The sequence below is a fragment of the Coccinella septempunctata genome, chromosome 1 (assembly GCF_907165205.1).
Source record: "Coccinella septempunctata chromosome 1, icCocSept1.1, whole genome shotgun sequence".
In the NCBI taxonomy this organism is placed as follows: domain Eukaryota; kingdom Metazoa; phylum Arthropoda; class Insecta; order Coleoptera; family Coccinellidae; genus Coccinella; species Coccinella septempunctata.
Window position 1 is genome coordinate 76,585 of NC_058189.1, and position 23,067 is coordinate 99,651.

The 23,067-nt window shown below is 35.4% G+C and overlaps 2 protein-coding genes across 2 annotated transcripts in view; one reads left to right on the plus strand and one right to left on the minus strand.

Annotated features, from left to right (window-relative positions):
- Positions 1–23,067, minus strand: part of LOC123322806 — a 97,880-nt gene that overhangs the window by 47,495 nt on the left and 27,318 nt on the right. The window lies entirely within an intron of this gene.
- On the plus strand, positions 17,527–18,372 carry LOC123322805. Its single transcript, XM_044910824.1, has one exon. The coding sequence runs from the start codon at positions 17,611–17,613 to the stop codon at positions 18,313–18,315; it is 705 nt and encodes a 234-aa protein (XP_044766759.1). The 5' UTR covers positions 17,527–17,610; the 3' UTR covers positions 18,316–18,372.

The following is a 23,067-nucleotide window of genomic DNA, read 5'->3' on the forward strand; positions in this document are numbered from 1 at the left end:
GTTATCTTGAGATCATCACAATTATTTTTTACAAAACATCACAATTTCAGGTAGATAAAATGTGAACACATAGATCCTTTAATTTCCTATTTTCATACTTTGTGCTTGAGATTTAGACGAGAAAGTTATAATGATGCAATTCAATCTTGGACTCTATATTGTATTATATCACCAGGAGCTATTTCAAGACTTCCTCGTACGGAAATATTGATCGGATATAGGTTGCGTACTTGAAAGAAATAGGTATCTTCTAGGATATTCATGATTAGCTCACATCGATACTCTTGTTGCTGGTAGAAATCATGTTGCGTGATTCTCAAGGATTTGGATATTTCCGTCCGCTCTTTCGACTATCGGAGAATAGCTTACCTTTGATGTGATAGCATTATTATATCCAGAAAATTCTGAATTCAAGTGAAAAGAATTTTCTTCTAGTTTCAGAATATCTTCTGATATAATCAATCGAAATTAAATCAGTAAAAGGCGATAATCGAGATTAATATACATAATATAAAGTATAAAGGTTCTTGGCAAAGTGCCTACAGAATGATTCTCGTCCATAATAGCGGTCGAACTATCCTCCGATTTATGTTCTATTTTTTAACCATTAATTTTCGCCCACCACCATCAAGAACCCAATATCTGACTTTTTCCGAGGGTTAGCGGAATGATTTAAGGTCAATTCGTAGGCCGTATAAGGAAATGTGAATATCGATGAAATTCCTTCACAATCCACATCAGAAATGATTTATACTCTGTGCTGGTTAGTTTCGAAGTTCATTATATTCGGAGTAGGTATAGTATATTGAATAAAAAGGGAGGAAAATTCGAAGTATAACAAGAGATAAATATTTTGCCAACCAAAATACAACCAAAACACATATCTACCTATTCACTCTCATCTAAAACATGAAGAAAATGTAATACAATGTGTGTTATTTGAAAAATACCAACTAAAAAAAGTAACTGAACTAAATGAAAGATTTGGAAGTCACAAGGTATTACATCCAGAATATATCCCTAAACGAGAACAGAGCTAATGTGATATTTCATTTACTCAGAGCAAAAAAACCGCAGTATAACTCAAGAACAGCGGGTCCGATTTTTCTGATCTTTGATTTGTCGGATTTTTTTTCACCCCGAATAGTAAAATAACTGTTGAAACATTGACAAATTTACGAAAGGCAGAGGATATTGAGAAAATTTATTCTCTCATACATTTTTTTTTTTAGAAATTGTGAAAGAACCCATAGTACCCATATTCTTGAGTGGAAAGAATTGCTTGCTTGAATGTAATGGAACTCTTAAATTTGTGGGCTGATTTCAATAATTCTACACAAAGGTCTTAGGTATTATCTATTTTTAACAATACTTCGGGAAATAAATGAATTGGAAAAGATGTGATGAACCTAATCAAAATTTATATTTATAAACTGATTGGAGGAATTTATTATTATCCGTTATTTGCATGGAAATAACAAGAATACAACAATAGGCACCCTGCAACTGCAGACGGAATGACCATTCATTCAACTAGTCCTTCATCATTTACCTATTTGTAGTAAACAATGAAAAGTCTTTTTTAGAGTTCGAGTTTATATGACGCAGTAATGGAGTGATGTTTTATCTTAACAAGAAGGTTGTCAGTTTATGGATAATTTTTTTTTGAAAACATGCGACCTGCAAAGTGAACGAGTACATCTAAAAGAAAATAAAGAGAATTCGCCTTGAATTATAATAGAATATTTGTAAAATATAAGGTACAGTTGGAATTATCCAGGATACCATTTCTGCAATTTTCAACACGTGCCTTCGTTCAGAACACCCTTGATATGATCGGAAAAATATAAATATATCGATTTTGGAACGCTTGTCAACTGTTCCAATATGTACTAAAGGAAAAAAGGGAGAAAACTGCCTAATTTATCACGTAGGCAACTGAAGCGATTCGATGAACTGACACTGACTGATGGGGTCGCATCTACATCCCAAACAATCTGCAATTTGAACCGATATGGTGATAGGTATCATGGGAAATGTGTTGATTCTCTGAGGTCGTTAACATTGTGTATCCATGTGGGTATAGGCAAACGTGCTGAGGCTTTGATTTGGACGGTGCTCTTTCCAATTTTTCCTCTATATTTTTTTTGGGTCAGTGTGAATCACAGATTATACAGGTTGTCGCTAAATCGATACTAAAAAATCCGGGGGAGGGGGAATTTTTTCTCACTGAATATCAATATGGACTAACTCAGACGAAGAAAATTTAGTAGGCAGCTAACGACGACTGAAAACCAGTTTCATAATCAAACTTGTCCCTTTAATTTTCAAGCTTCCTTTAGTCCCATTGAATCATTGTCTGACTCCTGACTGGAACGCTCATCCCGGTTTCTGAAATTCAGGTTTTGCTGCTGGACAGTATACAATTTCCTAATTTTAATCTGTAGGTATCATCAATCCTAGATTTTGAAAATCACCCATTATGATCAATCCACTGTAGGAGCAACAGATCTGTCAGAACATTTCAATTATACAGAGACTATTTTATAAAATCTTTACTCGTCCTATCCATAAAATGCAATGTCATTGCTCATGCATTAAAAATAAATGATGATCTAAATTGATATGCAATAAATGACAACGCAATCTCGTATATTGGGCCCTAATTCACAATGGCACACATAAAAGGTTTGATCAAAAACCATTCCATGAAATTTTTAATTGAGAGAGTGCATAGAAATTTTCGATCCGCTATTGTTTCTGCTGTCGGCAAATTGGATTTTGAAAATCGAAGGCTTTGTCTGCCGAGGGCGGTTGGGATTTATAAAGACTGAACTTTTTCAATCGGAATATTGAATTGACCTTGCCCAAATTAGGTTTCCAATCACCTCTGAAACAATCCAAAGTTTTCTTCGGGATAAAGGTATTTTATATTCAATTCTTATGAATTTAATATTAATTTGTCTCTCCAAATTTTGAACTCGGGTGGTATAGTCTGCTTAGTAATAATTCAGAGTAAGAATTCTTCGAGTGATTAGTCTGGAGAACGTTGCGTTTTATAAGGAAAACTCAAGACTCAAGACGTTGAATGAAGTATGAGTATTTTGTTCAACATGCGAGGTAAAAATATTTTATTTGGTTTTGCCAAAGAAGAAGAAGAAATTCTTGACTTCCGAATTTTTTTATGTTCAACTTGTTTCACATCTTGTAATAATTTTGCATAAGATGATTCACTGTTCATTCACCGATGTATTTAATTTATTTGTAATCTGCTACATAGAAACGTGGTATAGTAGAAATCATTATATTGATTGAGAAAAAAATTTCTAAGGGGGGCTTATTTAGCTCTTCTATATGAGAAAATATTTTTGAAAAATACTACACCAATTCTCGACGAAATTCCGATCATGCATACATAAAAATATTGATCTAAGTGATTCGGAATGTTGAATTTCATCATGTTGAATCCCACAATCAAATATATAGTTCCTATGTATAGCTTTACTTGAATTATTCCTCTGACAAATAAATTTTAATTTTGGTGGAGTTCTGACATAATGAGGAATTGAAACTCTTAATTATTACTCCATTCTGTGGAGTATTTTTTTATGGAGTCTAACAATCGGATATTATTTCGAAAATTCTGATGTACCTCTCGTGGCATTTGTCATTTTTCTCAAACAGAGACTGGAATATAAATGATCAACAAATAGTCCCAGCGATTCACAAAAGATTGGGACAGATGTTGAATAGGAGGAAGCTGTGCAATCCATCAGGGTCGTAAGTGCATCGATCCATATCTTGATATCTTTCCACAAAAATTAATCATCTAGTTGGAAGGGCACTCTCAGTGAGACATTCTTTGCCTAAGATTCAAATGTAAAGTGGAATGACATCTTCTGATGCAGTCACTTAAGTAGACCCTTATTCCGTTGGCAGTTACAAATTATTTTCCTGATAAACTCTGTGAGAGTATAAGCAGACGTCTTAGAGAAGAGAATTTCATGTTCGTGAAATGAACGAAATTCTAATCATAGATGGGAATTGCCTGAACAAATAAAAATCAGTCGCGACGTTTCGAATTTAGTTCTTTCAAAGAACATACAGGTTACCTACTTTCGATATCAGATTGTAACTTCATGCAAAATAAGGGAAAATATAATTTTGATTATTTGGTTTCTATGAGGTTCACTTCAGCATCATCGACATGAAATATGTAATTATTTCAAGCACTGTGGCGTGACTTATAAGGAATATATTTAAAACCTGGGTAGCACTTTGATTTTCAAATGGAACACAAAATTTTGAATTCAAGAATGTTAAATTTCAGATTCTATATGCAATGGGAAATAAATATTTCTTAACATTGGGAATATCAAAATTTCCTAGCAATTTGAGGAAAAATAAATTTTCACCTGAAATTGTGACACTAATGGAGAAATGGGCAAAAAATTGGTTATATAAGTAGGTAAACATTCAATCATATTCAAAAGATTGGTGAAACAAGGCACCTTTTGATACATTCTCAAAATTTCTGAACTTCTTTAACTTGTGTGGAGCAGTACATAATAAGATCCGACTACTTGTGGTATAGTTGAGTGGATCACAAGCTAGTAGGAGTCGTATCGTTAATGAAGATCTCGGTTTTGGCGTATTATGTATTGTAATGGAAATTCATGTACAGTTTCGCCTTCCTCGATCGAGTCTGTTCCCGATAAACAGAATCTGGATCGATATTTCAGGAATAGACACTTTCAATTCCTTAATTGAGTATATTTTGCCCCATTTCACTCCCCACGTTATTGTCAATAACTCAAAGTGTTCTAATTAAAATTATTACTTCGCTAGACTTGAAATTAATTAACCGAATTCAATGCTGCACCGACAAGCAGCGGACTCCTCGACACAAACTTTATTGGTATTTCAATTTCGCGTGAAAACATTTATTTTATGATCTCTGGAAATTAATTGAGAGTTTAAGTGGGGAAGATGGCGGAGTCATGGCATGTTTTGTCATGTTCGAAGGCTCGTTCGGATCTGTTGAACTTCCATCAATTAAGACGTTCCCTGAGAATCAATCTTAGTCGAATTCTGAAATGTACTCACTAGATTAGGTACTAGAAGGGCCTGAATTTAGCAAGGATTAATTTACTTTGGCTGCGGAAGCTTGAAGAGTAACAATTCGATGATCCAGAAATTCAGATTAATCCTTTCCATCAAAATTATATTGAATCTTCGCAATAGATTGCTAAAAATTTCTCAATAATTTCCAAGTTACGAAAAACTGTTTTGATATCAATTTCCAACCTATAGGTACCTAAAATCTTGTAATTTCAGGAATGACTTCTGCGGTAGCATATATTTTTCGAGAATTTTCTCAAAGCTGAAAACTGCCTGAAATACAAACAATTGTCCCGAAATTAGATTTAAAAAATTCAGGTAAAATAAAACCGTAGGTAAATGGAATATACAGCATTTTTTGCTAGATAACATCCAATAATATTTTTGATGCTCTGATAACCGCGAAGTGAAGATGACTTCTTCTATTTCCTTTGAAAATAAATGACCCATATGGAAAGAATTCAGCCAACGAATATTCAAGTCTGCTACCATCATCACAAGGTTCATTGAAGCTCGAATATCTTGATTGCTGTTATTTGAATTGATGTGATTTGTTCTAGTCACGAATCTCGTGAGATTTTTCCATTTATCGGTTCTTCCTGGTCGAAAGCATTTTTACGGCAACTTTCACATGCGTACCCTGCTGTATAGGTTCATTTTTTTTGTTGGTTGTCACAATGCATAGTAAAAATATAGCAGGACTGGTCCCCGAAAAATTTCGCATAAAGCTTTTTTGGACCGAAATATTTTTCCTTTTATTTCTGTAATGGGCCTTTTCACTCAGAATTTCCCAAAATCCTTCTTAATAGAAAGCAGATCCTGTTTCTTTGAGGATATAATTTCTTCAAAACTTCAAATTATTTTAACAGAAATATCTGCTGGGATGAGAAGTAAATACAGATGTAGACTAAAATGCAATAACGAATTAGTTGTACTTTTTTCGAGTTGAATTGTGGGATTCGCTGAAACAAACACCACGTTTTAGAGTTTCATATTCCGCAGCTATTTGCGTTTTGATTCGTCCACCTGGCCCTCCTCTTAATCCAATTTTTCGAGTATTCCGCTTACGTGCCTGCAATTGACTATAATTGTCCGAAATACTCTTCCGACCCCCCACGTTTCCAAACCTTCCTCTTTCAGCTGAACTTTCCGCCCGAATTAATTTTATTCATTGCCGTAGAAATTGCACAGACCATTCTACCCCACAACCGCCAAATAAAACCAGCAGAAGTGTTTCAATTTAATCGTTAAATTCACAGTGTTCAATTAGCATAATTTCGCTCCATTTTCCCTTCTGTTCATTTGGCATTCCTTTGAATTCCTGTTCTTATATTTCTCACCCCGACGAATGGTTTATTTTTTGGAAAAAAACAATGCTTAGTGCGGGTTCCTGATCCATGTCTACATCCTTAATTAAAGCGGTATCTCTCGGGTTGTTGAATTGTGGCAATGATCGAGAGGATTTCTATTGTAAAGCCTGTTCGACCGAGGAAACAAGAATTCATTGTAAGAGCATTGAGAGAATATTCGGAATTAAATATGGATCGAGCTACGGGAGTATGCACTAGTCAGAGGTACTGGATCTTTAGTACCTAGAAATGGAGCGATGATATAATTCCTTACATTGAATCAGGTCAATGAGGAATCTGTGGCATAAAGTCAAGCGTCAATTAGCATCCTGTTTCCAAGGTTATCACGAGTGTCTAAAAAAAATCATTGACAAGTTTAATAAAATATAATTTTGATATATTCGGTAATAAAACCTTGGTTTTGAACTTGATCAAAATAAGATATCCTGATCCAAGTGCCATTTGATAGAAATCTTTCGGTTTTCATTCTCAACTATGTGAAAAATTGATATAATAATACTGATTAAACGTTCCTATATTTTCCAGAATTCAACATTTACAAATATGAATTGATTACTGAAAAGACTTCCAATTATCCAATTTCATCATTGATTCACTATTGAAATATGAATAATTTTTTCAGAGCTATAAGTGAACTGCCCCTTTGTTGGTGAATTCAATTGAAAATTACTTTTCTAGAAAAAATGCACTAACTATATTCATATATACAAATTCTCAATACTGTAACTGAATATTGTGTTTTCTTCTATTTAATCATCCAGCTCTAAACTTCTGAAGCTTTCAATCGAGTAGTCTTCCAAACTGTTCTTCTACTTTTTTGTCTTTCTGATAAAAAGTCCGCCTTCCACATCTTCTTGGTACTTGTTTTAGGCCTTTAAAGTGCCAATATTGCAACGATTATGTTCCCGAAATCTTACTCATTGTCAATACCATCTGCAGGATTTGGCAATCCTCAATTCACACAAAACCTTATATTCCTCTAGGTTGATCTCTTTTTCAAAAAGCAAATCCTGCATTATGACATATACAGAGTGTTCTCAAAGGTAAGATTCTTCAACAGAAGGTACTTTTCAAAAAAGTCTCATTTTTTTCAACTATTCAATCAAGCATCAACCAATATGGATTCATTTCAGGGTTCAGGCGTGAATAAAAACTCCCATGAAACATATACGTAGATAACGTTGCAAATTTTGCATACAAACGAAATCAATCATTTGATGCGGGTACCGCATGAATATGAATTTTCTATTCCATTTTATTTCAGTGCCATTCCAAATAACCATTGATACCATATTATTTGAGTGAAATATTATACATACAATCATTTCGAAATCAAACTCGATCTAATTCAATATGTCATTCTGGTTAAAACTCGTGTATTAAAACGATGAAGTCCATAGGCAAAACATGTAGATTTGTCTGATTTTGCCATTACTTCCTGCAAGCTTTTCGTTCCATATCGATAGCCATAATTCGCATGATTTAGAGTGTGAAATTAATTTGAAATAGATCAAAATTGAGTGTTCCTGCTGTATGAAATATTTTTGATACCAGATACCAGAAGAGACTATTATTTTTATGAAAGCTTCTGCGACTACCTTCGTGAAAAAATAAACTGGGTGTAGTATATACACACCGCCACTGTCCAAACAAAATGTCCACATAAGGATATTCAGTTCTATATATAAACAGCAAACAAGAAGAGAGAGAACCTAGATAGATCACAAAGAGTTCAGACCGTGTTTCCAGGAAATTTGTTCTTATTTTCAGTTGTACCTACTATTTACCCTGTGAATTTGTTTTAGAATTCTTCATTTCACTATGTGCAGAGACTATAATTCGTTATTAATATTCAGCGCGAAATGTGATAGGATAGAACCGTTATTGTGAATCTGAGAAGAGCAAAGTGTCGAGAACAGCACATAATCCATTCTCGGAAGATTAAGTCATCATCTTTCATAGCCTCGTGAAATTTTAATCCTCGAAAATCTCACACGAAGAAACATAAATGAAAATTCGATATCACAGAGGTCGACGATGAACTCCACCGTCTATGGTTGTCGAGATAATGAAGAGCGCGATAATAAATGACACAAAGAGCAAAACGGCTTTAGTCGTCGCGAGTGGTTTATTGTTTTCATTTTCCACAAAGAAAAACGTGGATCACTCCGAACCCTTGATCATTACGAATAAGTCACTAACAGGAAAACTGGAGACTCGTCTTATGTAATATTCATCCTATTTATTTTGCAGCTCTTCTTGGCTCTTTGTTTTCTCAAGAATTTTGGGTACAGGAAGTTATCACTTGGGGCAGTTTTCTTTAATGTTTTTTCCTTATGATTTTATCAAAATCAGCTTTCATAATTATAATCCGGAAATTTTAAATTGGGATGAGGAATCTGAAAACCGGAAAATCGAGTTTATGAATGCACCGAAAATATTTGTTGAGTATCTTGCTAAATACTATTTACTGAAAAGGAGAGATACTGTGAAGATCAATTTGTTACGGCAAAAATATTTTTGTTCACTGTGATTCTTTTATTGGAGAAAAGGAGTATGATAAACTAGCGCCCATAATATGCTGAGTGACATAGAAAGCAGAACACCCAGTATGAATGAATTTCTTAGAAATAAGGAATAGAATAAAGAAAATAAGGAATATACAGAGTGGGTCGTTGAAAACTAAACAGCGTCCGTCCTTTTTTTATTCCAGGGGGACAACTTCTAAAATCAAATTTAAAGCCGTATCGCTTCAATCCCTAGTGTTGCCACCCCCACCCCTATATTTTTAAAGATAAAAGAGGGTAAGTGACCTTTCTATTTTGAGTTCAGTATATTTGATTTTTTTCATTCAATCAGGTCGTTTTAGAGATAGAAATTTTGCACATAATTTGTCATTTCGTCGAACGTGTGTATATCAATCAATATTTCACTAATTTATTCTATGGTCTTGTCAATAATGGTTAACTGTCATGTCTGTCATACGCCAAACATTAAAATATCACAGAAAAATTATTTCATCCAAACATAATGAACTATAAAATTTTCCTCCTCGGAAACTACTTGAAAAAAAAAGGAAAATGCGACGATTTGGAAAACCTAAAAAACTGAAAATTTTGAGCTGAATTCAAGTAAAATAATATCTCACGAAACATACAAGTTCTACGAGAGCGAATCCGCGAGCAAAATCTTATGTCATAATATAAAAGAAATATCCAAACCGTAGAAAAAAAATCAACTTATATGAGCTCGACTCAAGTCCTCATCCATGAAAACATTCGCACTTTCGGCATATTCTCAGTTCTTCCGTCGAATAAATTTCTTACCTCTTCACGTCAGTTCCCTGGAGGAAGTTTCAGAGGTAATAAATTTCGTTCGCTGACACGAAACACAATTATTCCGCTGTATGTAAATTGAACTGGAAACTCCCGAGTTGTCAACCATTCATAGCGCTATTTTTTTCCTTACCCCAAGGAGGCATGTTTCACGTCCCTATTATCTTTTCTAATTGAAAATCGTATTGAAATAGTTACATGGAGATCTCTGAGTAGTCTGCAAGTGGCATTTTAATCCGGCGTGATGGATTAAAGTACTCAGTTTAATCAAATCACGTCATTCTTATGTTATCTTCCTTTTTCCATGAGAAATATTATTCATTTTCGGGCAAAAAAGTCACTTCAAACGACTTGTTATATACAATATGGTCCAACAAGAACTCAGCACCTCGATTACGGTGATGGTGTGCATCAAAATATCAAATTGAAGTTCAATAACAATTTATGATATAACCATGAGCAACAAAAATGGATTTGTTTCATCGTATTAATTGAACAGCGGAATAGCGCAGTGAGCCTACTACTCTTAGCAGTATTTGCATATGAACGAAGCCACGTAATAATATTGAGGCCGGATATAATTGTATCAATTATTTAAACAGCATTCTCTGTTATAAATTGTTTTAATTATCAGCTACACTGAGATTTTATGGCCACGTGGAGCAGTCATGAAGACAACCAGATTACTGTATTTTTGAAATACTCTAATTCCAAAAATGTGTAGCATATGGTACACATCATTATAAATAGTGTATACATAAAGTAACGTAACTTGCTAATATTTCGATTACTGTGAGGTTTACAAAGAAATGTTCAATGAAAGTAGTAAACTTGGATACTTTCAAAAAGAAGAAGTAAGACAATTTTTAACATCTAGTTAAATAAGGATTATTATTAGATTGATGTTTATTATTTTGGGAATAGGAATAGTCTTATTATTCCCAACACAAAAAAGGCCATCTGCCTATTATTTTTTTCATTGGATTTTTCAGGGGTTGCCCTGAAAACTACCCTAACTTCTAGATTTTAATTTGCACCTGAAAACTTTGGACTGGAAGGTCTAATACTCTGAACCTCAGCGTTTCCAAGAAAAATGTTTTAAAATAGCGAGAGATATTGAATTCAACATCCCAAATTACAAAATCTCTTCTTTTTATCCCCTATCGAACTCTTTCAAAAGCACTAGGGAAGTTTTTGTTAGATTATTTCAGCCATTATACAATTTCTTAAATCTGCCACAGTTTCCTTTGGTGTAGTGTGAACTAAATACTTTTGATGACATAATGAAATACTTTTGATAAAAAATTTAAAGCATTCTAGTCTGAAGACATCTATAATACGATAGTGCACTAATAGTTTGTAGTTACCTCCCACCGCAACCTCAAGGTCTTTTGCTCCAGCTCTAGAGTTCCAATAAACTCCATTCTCTGAGAAGTCCTCATTTCTCCTATAATTTTCTTGACCGATACATTCCTTGCACAGGCTTGTAATGGCGAGGCATTTTATAAAAAAGTAAACAGGAGTTTCCTCCTCCTGACCTACTGTCAGTTTCTGATATAAGCCCATTCTCATGATATGCCTAAGGGCGACAATGTCCTGTGAGGAAGCCATTAAGGAAGCGTAACTCTTAGTGTGATCCAAATACTCCTGGGATAATTGCATTCAACGTGTTTTATTCCAATTCTATCGTTCCTATAGTATGTCCTTGGGCTTCCAGATCCTCCATTTCTTTTCGATGTGCCACAAAAACGTTGCTGGATATTTTGGAACATTCTTCTGTCAGGAACATTACGGTCAGGAAATCGTTCAATGAACAACCGTCTAGCTTCCAATGCGATGCCATCAGCAAGTCCATAGCTGTAATGCATGTCAGCCATCTCAGCGCTCGTTCAGCAATCCATGACCTCTCAAACAATACCGCAAATTTGAAAAAGCAATGGTGGCTCAGCCACATTTGGATGTGATTTTCGATGACTGTAGGTCAAGATAACAGCAGATAACATGTAACAGTTGAAAATGTTTTTATTAATATAACCGGAAGGAATGAATATCGTACTACACTACAGGACCACTACCAAAATATTACAATTATTTTTAAAAATAAGTTAGTTTTTGCCGCATCCTTAGTTAATACCCTGTATATAACTTCCCAATATAAAACGAAAAGTGCAGTTTCATAAAAAAATTATTTTCTCATTTCATTCTTATTGAGCTTATTGCATTATATGATTTATGATTGCGAAGGAATAACAAATATATAGAAAGAGATAATTGATGTAGCCCGCAATCTCATGATGAGAAAATTTATCGCGTTGAAAATCTCGAATATAACGCCAAAACTCATTAGGAACAGAAATACAGCAATATAAATAGATGTAATGATTGCATTCGGCGACAAAATTTAGATTTATTATCGATCCAGTCGCCTGGGGTGAGGCCACTAGCGAGTCAAGGCAATTTCCTATGCGTTCTGTCGAAGACGATTCCCGCTAAACTGTCTCTGGCTGAATGCAGAAGCTACTCTTCCATTCGTCTAGTAATCCACTTATTTGTTTCGTAGATTATACAGGGCGATTCCGGAGGAGATTTTGCGAGAAGGTTATACTAATCAAGGCCCTCAGAAAGAGTAGTGGAATAGAAAATGAATTATTGAAAGTTAGGATGTCTCACTTCCCCCCCAATAGCGTCGAGTAGATCTGAGCTATACAGTGTGATTCCGGAGGAAACCGTCAGATTTTAGAAGAAGTTCACACTAGTAAAGACAGTTTATGGCTTGAGGCCTCTGTTGAGACTCTACAGGGTGATTTGTCTGAGTCGACTGATTTTACTTTTACCAATAACTTTGGTATGGCTCATGGCTCATTCAATTTTGTTGAAATTTTCAGGGTAGTACAATAAGAATGAGTAGGTACATTCAGTAATACTAACAAGTTTTTCAAATACCGAGTTGTTATTGCAATAATTTCAATTGTACACCGAACAGTCTGATCGTTCATATTTGTGCTATTAATAGGAAAAAGTTTGAATTGTTGGTAACTTTCGGAGGCAGCTCCAAATCCTCCCCCAGCTGCGCCAGTGTTGCGACATGAATCCAAAATTGAATACCAAAAAAAAATTCCTCATCATCTACCGAATAAAGGACCTTTTAGAAAAGTGTTTCATTATTCTAAAGAACATGAGCAGAATCCTAGTAAGGCGGGGACCACATTGATAGGCCAAATACTGAAAACCCTCGGATTTTATTTCAGTCGAAATGTATATTTCTCATCCTGTCTGAAACAATTTCTCTCCCATAACTTCCGAAAAGGGTGACGGAGATTCTCTTGATTAACAGTTTGAGTGATGATGATCGTTGAATGAAGAAACCTTGTCTCATTTCGCCGTTTTTCACTTCGGAATTCCACTCTGATAAAAGTCAATACACTCCGAGGATGATGGAAGATGGGAAACTCAAACATGGCTAAAGTTGTGGTCATTTAATACGGGTCTTAATGGACCATACTCCGTGCCAAAATGGCAGAAGGCGGAGATGTGGATAGGGAGAATCCTGCTCTCTGTTAAGACTTTTGATATGAAATACGATAGGTGCAGATTCTTTTAGAAATATTAGAGGCCGATATTACTTACATAGCTGGAAATCTTTGCAGTCCGTATCGCCGAACTATAGAATAGTTTTCTCAATATGCAACGACAGCAACATTTCCACCAATCAAATGGAATTCTGAGTAAATTTCAAACTTTTCATTATATTATTCTGGACTCCTCATATCACCATATATTTTTTTTACATGGGGAATAACAATTTTCAACATAAAGCACTCCATTCTTTCTCATTGTTATATCTACATAGAATTTTGAGCAACATGGTTAGCAATTTTATAGTCTTTATGGCGTTGATAAAATACACGCAGAATTTCATATCTTCCACTGACAGTATAACAGCATGATCCTCACTTTGAGAGTGTAAAAAGTACTTTGGAATAGTGAATAGAGTGAATCCTCGTTCTTTTTTTTCGAAATTGATGAATATAAAAGGATGTAGTACTCACTTAAAATTTGCGTCGGGAAATGACGGTTTTGTGTGAAATAATACACCTACGTTTGCAATAATTATTGACAGAAATTCAAATGCAACGATTACAAAATGTAAAGCAGCCTAATGTACTGCGACACTCTAATTTTCAACGAAACAATGATGCTCCCAACTGGACAATAACATGACCGTGCATCCATGGTGTTCACGCTTCCCTGACTTGTCGCCAATTGAGCATTTTATGTGTTATATAATCGGAAATCGGTAAGGCAATTAACGCCAACTACCAAATATTCTGATGAACCTTGACTACCGAATTAACTTCGATGTTTCTGAACGCTCAAGTTTGAAATTGTCATTTCGAATTTAATGATTCTGCACTTCCCGGAAAATTGAGTTAATGGATTTCAGGAATTTCATCCAGTATCGGATATATATGTATATCTAACAAGTTTTCAAATACATACTATGAAAATGATGTCCCTATTCTCAGAATCGATATTGTATGTATTATATTCTGGGAAATATAGGATATAGTGATTGCCATATAATGTAGGGGAAGCGTCTGCAATTCTGTGTATACCATGGTATAAATAATTGTACTGTCATAAATATAACAGCGGAATAATAACAAAAAATCCAGAATGCAGCCACCCAGATCGGAAGCATAGAACGTCTATCATTTTTTGCTGAAATATAGCTTTCACAAAATATTCTGCATTTAAAATCTCACACTGTGTGTCGATAAAATGAGGGTGATTGATCAAACTTGTCGACCTATAAATAATCCCCATAAAATTCGATAGGATCGGGCGGGCGGCATGAGAAATACTGCTCTCGAAAATGTTTTTGAAATTCAAATTAATTCAACCCGTAAAATGAAGACCAGAAATTTAAATCTCCATAATACATCTTTCCCCTGCATGTGGTGTCCCCAGAAGTCGTTAGGTACCGTTTATTAACGATCTGCGCGCCCCAATATGTACGATATCGGCGGTATGCATCAATCTTCAGTCACCGAATATGACAGTAGCTCGTTTCTTGTCACCGTCTCTTTCCTTTACAACGACGCCTGCCAGGTTGGTCCAAATCCCTGGACACCTTGTCGAATCTCGAACGTGCAGGACATTATTCGGCTGCTGCTGAATTGAAATGAGCTCTTTTGATCCCGAACGCGTATTTTGAAAATAAACTGTGTCGGAAGGAGGTTGCCATATCAATCAATCTTGAGGAGACTTTCGCTCTCCGGAAGCTTCCTCACACGATGACTCTGTGCCTCCCGTTTCCTGGAGAACCTTGCCCACACGGTAGTACTTTTTCGACGCTCAGAACTGTACCTACTTGTCTGTCATGACACGAAGAAAATAATACTCAATTTACATGGTTTTTCAAAATTGAAGGATAAACGAAAGGCTAATAATCTTAGGAAAAAAGAGCTCAAAGCATGTGCCAGCAAACTACGTTCTCAAGATACAGGGAGTTAATCTTTTTTTCTAAAAATATTCATCTGAAAATTGACCTAAAAGGGTGTTAATGAATAGTGGCGAAAGAATTCAAGATACAGCCCGCTAAAGAAGGCATCTGAAAGGCAATTTTAATTTACTTATAATAAAATGTCTCATGTGAAACTAAAATTTCGACCTTTATAACCTGTATCCCGAAATAGGATTAGTTTTCACTCGACCATGTCTGAAGCACTTTCTTGTTTAAACTTGGCTGTTGCATGTTAACTTGTTAGTCATCAATCAACTTCAGAAGTAAATTGGCACAAATTGTTAAAACTCCAAATACTTAAGTTTTACCGAAACTAATTGAGCAAAGTGAATGAAAGTTTGATAATTTGGGATGATTTTCGAAAATAAAGAAGTTATGGCACATTTTCGAAATCGACAAAATATCAAAATTTGGTTTTATCTTCAAGATTAATGAAGATATTGTGAAACGGTTTCCTCTTATGGACTTTTCACCAAATCAAGTGTTGCTAAAAAACGCCAAAAAATGACTCTCAACGTCTACCCGTTTCTGTTGGGAAACACCGAGGGACACGCTTTACATTTCAGGGTGGGTCTTTTGTGCTTCATCTCGAATTTTCCAGATACGTCCAATAAAGACAAATCAACGTACCAGTCTTTATTTGCTGGTCGATATTCCGCCTACGGAATGGCCATAATCATCTGTTGAATAACGCCTCGCATTTATTCATCAATTTCGTTATTATTGGACGATAAAACATATTCGAAGCATTGGCGTATCTGCAGATTGAACTGCAATATAGGAACGGCAGCGGAATTTCAATCAGGAGAAGCCGAGTTCGGCACTCGGAAGGCATTTTCCTGTTGTTGAAAAGGCCGCATGACGGAATTTTCTCGTCATCTCGAATTTCGAGAATAACTCAATTTTCCACTCTTCATCGGCCCCAGAAGATGTCCAATTGCGCGAAAAAATTCCGCGAACGAGACGCATTGATTGCCACTTCGATTTTTTTCACAACCCGGTAATGCTCTACGCCGTTGCGAATTTTAATCATCATTGAGCTCCTAGTTTGCAATCGAATGACTTGATATTTTGTCCTCAATGGAAACTGCGAACTCACTCACGACTATACAATTCGTTTATCGAATATTAATGCCTAGCAGAGATGCATCCAAAAATTCCAGTGATAATAAATGGAGAATAATATGAATTTCATTGAATACAACGTGTAAATTAAATCATTGTATATATAGAGTGTTTTCAAAAAATATCGCAACTATTAAAAATCTTAAGCAATTTAGTTAAGATAGTAGGCTTCTTCCACTTTTCGCAGTAAGAATTTTCACCAACTTGTTTTCCATTCGATCGATTCATAGTAGAATGAACAGTAAAGTTTCTGATTTTACTGTTACTAAATATTAAGGGTGGTGTCTTTTCAAATTGACACACTGTATGTAAATTTCGAATGTACACATAGTTCAAGATATTCGGTACTCAAGCTGCAGATCTACAGCACTTCACAAAATATAAAAAATATCTTTATGAGTAGCCGATATCTGAATTTGCATTTCTTTTCAGAAAACCAAGATTTCCTGTTTGTAACAAATATGGACTCGATGATAAAAGTAAGTAACGTTTATTTTCGACATTTATTTGGTTCCTTTTCGTTGTTACTTTGCACCAATTTCACAACTTCGTTTAAGAGTTTTTGTGCTGAAGACAAGAAGAAATATAATGTGCAAAAGGCAGTTTTTCGCTGCTCAAAGTAGTGAAGTGATGATAGAAATCTGAGAAAATCTGAGGAAAGTCTGAGGGTATATTATAAAAAAACACAAAATTAAAAACTTAGCACAAACTGTCAATCTTCTAAATTGCATAGTGTATAGAGCATTTCGGATTGACGTCACGCTGAGGGGTACACAAGCCATCTATAAGATTTATGTTCATGCAAAAAACTTGAAATTGTACATAATTTTCTCACAAATCACATAAACATGAAATGAAGCAACACTTTGCAAAGTGAAATTACAGTTGATGTGGCCCCTCAGGCAAAATTTTACATTTAGTAGTGGTCCCACCCATAGATTAATTAAACAGTTCATCTATGATCCCACCTGATTATTTTTATGCGTCCTAGTAACCAGGAAATTTATAATTTTTGTTGTGGCTACTCTTGTCATACATCGTCGCCTTAAGTCATGCTGACAATGTACGACTGTCTTCCAATAATTATAACCGCATTGAAGAAAGTGAAAATTTCTAGTCTCCATAACGGAAAATGAAAGTGAATAAAATTTCATCCTGTTTCATAGTCACGTTCATCCAGCTGTGTAAATACCTAAGCAACGCTACGATAGACATCAACATACCGGAGCTACACTATTTAGCAGATCATTTGACTTCAGAGGAATGCAGAAAATTGGTAGCGGCGGCGCATTTCAAGAACTACGAACTTCCCAACGCCCTATCTGAAGCGGAATTGAAAGTAACCAAGGATTTATCCTGCTTCCAATTGCTCCTGCATTGGAACTCCTCTCCCGGCGAAGGAAAAGGGCAAACTCATGAAATTTTAGAGCACAGGTTGCGGCAACTTGGGAAGTATCAATTAGCCGATACACTCGGAAAAACCGTGTTTGATGAAATCGGCAAAGATCTGGAAATGGCCCTCGAGAGTGGATTGAAGAATTCGGATAACGAGAGTACTAGCGAAGATTCGTTTGAAGATGCCACTGTTAAATATGAAGATCCTACTGAATGGACACCAATCGATAGCATTTTGTTCAGTCTTCTGTCTGTTCTATTAATTGCTTGCGCCTTTGTATGTGGCATTGTTCTATTTCGCTACGTTCGTCGCAAGGTGCGTCAGTGTAGGAACAAACCACCAAGAACGTACAGAAAGATCGAGTTGAGTGAAACATCTGATAGTGAATCCGAAGAAAAATTCGATATCCGTAATACAAACGTTTATATGTTCACAGATTGAGAGCAAAATTTCGAATCTTTACAAGCTTTGTATCTTGATGGCATTTATTGATCCACCTAATAGTCCTAATATAAAATCGTGGGAATTAAAGGACAATTATGGATGTTTGGACCGTTTCAATAAAGAGTGATTAAATTCTTATAGAATTAAATCATTGCTTATTGAAACGGCCATTAGAGTAAGACTAATCGTTAGCATAGATAACTGAGGTAATATGTAAGTATTATACTTGAAATATATCTTAAATCCGCCAAATTTCTTCATTCAATATAATGCACCCTGAAGAAGTAATCCTTGACTGCTGATATAGTAAAAGAAAAAATTAATCAGCATAAGAAAAAAAAAAGACCTGGAGGAAGGGTTTCCATGAAATCACCAATCATCATTACAGATTTTTAGTCCATATAAACAACAACTGGAAAAAAAAGTTTCTCTGATTGTGAAAGATTCTACAATTGTATATAAGTAAGTTAATTTCCTTGAAAAGAGGAGAACAATTTCGTTCGATCCGATAATCGATGCAGGAAATGACTGATTCCCAGATTAGAGGAGGCAGGTCTCACAAATTATGAGACAGCCAAGTGATAATAGCTATATGCAATGAAATATGGCTCCACGGTCCCCAAATAAGATTTGGAAGGTTATGCGATCCTTTATTCCGTAAATTCTACATGACGTCATTAGTACGAAGCTTCGGTGGAGCAATTCATCATCCATCTTCTGCCGTCGCTCTTTTTACACCAACCGGGTTTGAGCCTTATCTCATATTCATCAAATTGATTCAAGAAAATCTTGATATATTAGTTTCATTTACATATCTCGAATTCCTTAGCAATATCCCTATCCCTAGGGATTTGCGCCTATTATTCACAATTATAATACATTAGCGCCCTTCTGGAATTCCTCCTTCATGGACACCTTTCATGGTTTTGACACGTGATATTCTCGATGGCGAAAGTGGAATTTGTTCCAAATTTTGAAGGTATAAAGCAGTACGGTTTAGATAAGGGTGAAGTGTATTGAAAACAGTGATGATTGATTACTAAGATAAGAAAACCGACCGATTTTTTATTGAATGGACTGTTTAAAAAGCAAATTCATTCTCATACGTCAGGGATTATGGTGACCTAAAAAAATATATAAAATATACCTACATGTTTTCCATGGGGTCTGTACAACCATGGAGTATTAACCCCAATACTCTAATACTCAAAGGTACAACTAATTTCTACTATTTTTCGAAATATTTGCAAGATACAAATCCAAGACGCCTTGTATAATTTTCAACCTCAGAAAGTCCACCAAAATGTTGGTCATATTTCAGTGAGAAATCTCCAGAAGGAAATGTTTTGAACCAATTTTGACACTATCACTTTTTCTGAGAGTAATGAAGATTACGAAAGAATATATCTTCCTTCCATACCTACTCAGTCTATACATAAAACAAACAAATCGCCTCCAAAAAAAAATCTGTTCAATCCCGACTCATATTATCCAGATAAATTCAATTTTATTTGACTCCTCTCATCCGATTCCCTCATATTATATGCGCCGGTGGAATATCAAGCAGAAATCGCAAAGTTTACCATCGTGCCCCGTTCCATATAGTAACATATCACAGAAAGGAGAAAATGGTATTCTCGAATATCCATCATATCTCTCCTCCTGCAGAGAACATCTTGGGTTCGGGAAAAGAAGAACAATGATTATCTCCGCGACCCGACAATATGAAACGGTGCCCGTTCCTTTGAACAGTTTTGTGGAGCTTGCAAATGGCCGCTGGCTAGGCGAAATTGGACGCCCGCCGCGACGCCGTTTGCCATCCGCCACATCCCTGATAAATCCTGGAAAGCTACCGCCCGATAAAGGGCATATCAAGCGGATGAGAAGTATTACGAATCAAGACAAACCGATGTCAACTCGGACACTTTTTCTCGAATATTCGCAGACAATGTGATTACCAGAATAAATGTTCTTCTTCTTCTTCTTATGTGTCCCCTTCTCTCGTCTTTCGCATTTCTAACGATATTAAACTTTCCGCTGTACGTTTTAGAGTTGTCGCGTAATTTCTACCGAGAATGTCGACATAAAAACTTCATCAAGTGAATTAGGACATAGGGGTTTATGTAAATGTCACTTCGTGTTCGGAATGAATGAAGAATTTTCAATTTTTGACTTCGGCGAATTATGCTTGGCGGTTTCAATCTATCTGGAGATTTTTTTTCTGACCGATTTCCAAGTTTAAATAAAGGGTGGTTGGAAAATAATGGGTCAATTTATGATTCGAGGGAGATAAAATCAGAATCATCCGCTTCAACCCTTAGTGTTACCATATCAACTCATAAATTTTTGCTAGGCAAAATGTAATAGCTCATTTGAAAGGACTCCAACCCTCTAAGTTCACCATATTCAATTTTCTTTCATTCTAAACCAATTCGTTCTAAAAATATTCACAAACACTGGTATTCCTTTCGAGCATGCTGTGTCTATTGAAGTTTCACAAATTTATTCTGTTTTGACGTTTGGTGTATGACAATTATAATAGAAACCACAGAATGAATCGATGAAAATTTGATTGATTCACAAAGCATGCTTAACGGAACGATCAGGGTGTCAATATTTGGAATCACTCGTGCACGAACGTAAAAAAGTCAACTGTCGAGCATATCTCTAACTATTTGTTCCAACAAAAGTATACTGTCATTTCGAAAGTAGAAAAAACTTGGCAAAATTCAACAAAAATTTTCTGTTTTGATCATAGACCTATTTGAAACAATGGGACCAGACAATCATCATTAAAATTCAACAATTACCATTTATCAAGCAGTTTCAAAAGAATTATGATGAGGTATTGTGTTCTATGTTGACTCTACAAGTGGGATAAAACATTCAACTACAAAAAACACCACGGACAATAATAGCACTGGTCACTCATGTTTTACAAGTGAGAGAATACATTCAGTCTACGAGAAAAAATACATTACGAACTATAATAACACCCAGAGCTGGTTAAAACAAAATTTCTACAGTTTCAGCTATGCATATCCAAAAGAGCCTTCTTGTTTTCCAGAAGAAACATCAAAATACTGCAGTACTATACACAATTTGAATGTGAATATTTCGAAAACGAATAGAATAAATGAAGAAAAATTGAATATACTGCACTTACTATATGAAGGCTTTTCATATGAGCTGTCAGTTACCCCATCCCCTGTATACCATCATTAGATGGTTGTGTTGTAACACTAAGGGTTGAAGCGAGGTGGTTGTGAAGATTATCTTAAGAGTCCTTCATTCTATCCGTCTCGTTTCCAAAAGCCCACCCTGACCCTATCTATCATTTGAAGAACAGGAGATGTGGCAAATTCTCTCGCTAGCAATATGTGTGGGAGAATCATGGAACTGACCCTACAGTTTCATTCTGTGCAAACCTCAAGGTTTGCAGAATCCACCAGACGTAAATATGAACATTACAAAAGCAAAAGAGAATAATTAATTGATTTTGTAATTCAAGAATCAACAAACCTTCGAGATCTGCTATAGAATTACTGTAGACTGATGAATATTTTAGTGACACTTATCGTCTGTTTCTCTCCCCTTTAGTTCTTGAATCGAATAAATTTTGCAAATAATTTCGTTTGCCTCCACAATTTCAATCTGACTAGTACCTTTACTTCGAAAACTCATTAAGTGTCTCTTTATATCGCGAAAATCTAATTCCTCATATTTCACCAATAGAAATTCCTTGTGTAATATTCGTAACATTGCTGGTGAAAAGAAAAATGAGATAACGCCTTACCGTGAAGCAATTATGTTGGTAGAAACTGAGATAAAATCCATTCTATGATTTTCCATTTCAAAACCAGTTATTCCATTTATATCTATCGTTATATTACGAGTAGAAATAAGTTTTTACCGTTTTGAGAGAAAATTGGCAAATTAGGTTGCTCATTCAAGCACATCATAATCCTATCCTATTTTTATTCTTCGTATTACCATCATATATTTTTTCATTAAAAAATTTCTAAATTTGAGCCAAATAATCGTCATTTGCGTGAACTTTTCATTTACTCCTTTAAGTCAAGAAAATCTGTAGCTGAGTTGCATCGATTGCTCGAAGAACCATATAATTAGGCTGCATTGAGTGAGAGAACATGTCGTGAGATTTAAATTTTGTGCCTTAATTTTTATTCACTCTGTATAATAAAACAAATTTTCTTGGTGTTATTTATTTTCGAAAGGGCCATGTTGGTAGTGAGTGAAGAAAACGTACTTAAGTTAACTCATAAGAGATACCTACGAAAGTTCAATAAGAAAACGGTTAATTCTGTTGATGAGAGTGTTTGATTAACAATGTGTGAAGGACTAGGACTAAATGAATCTCTTCCTTCAACTCCCCTAAGATGCGTTCAGCCAAACGAACCCTATCCATGAATTTTTTATGTCAGAGGGTGAAAGAACGTTGTCTTTCCAACCTGCGTGGAGATGAAGAGATCTTCTGTATCAACCAGGATCATTACTGCTTAGCATTAGTGGAAAACTTCCGAGATAATTGAATATGTCCAGCGGTGATGGATCGTGATTAGATTCGGTCGAAACTTTCCTAGGCACGTAACTTTCTGGAATAGAGGATGAAGAGAGCCCTCCACAAGGAGCTTTCTAGTTATTCGTCTCGCGGATGTTGTAGAAACCGCATAGTAATTTAGCTTCAATCACGTGTTACAGGGAATTCTTAAATATGCCGTCGATGCC

What these genes read in the sequence shown, in the direction of transcription:
- LOC123322805 (XM_044910824.1), top strand. Translation starts at nt 17,611, where the DNA reads ATGAAAGTGAATAAAATTTCATCCTGTTTCATAGTCACGTTCATCCAG.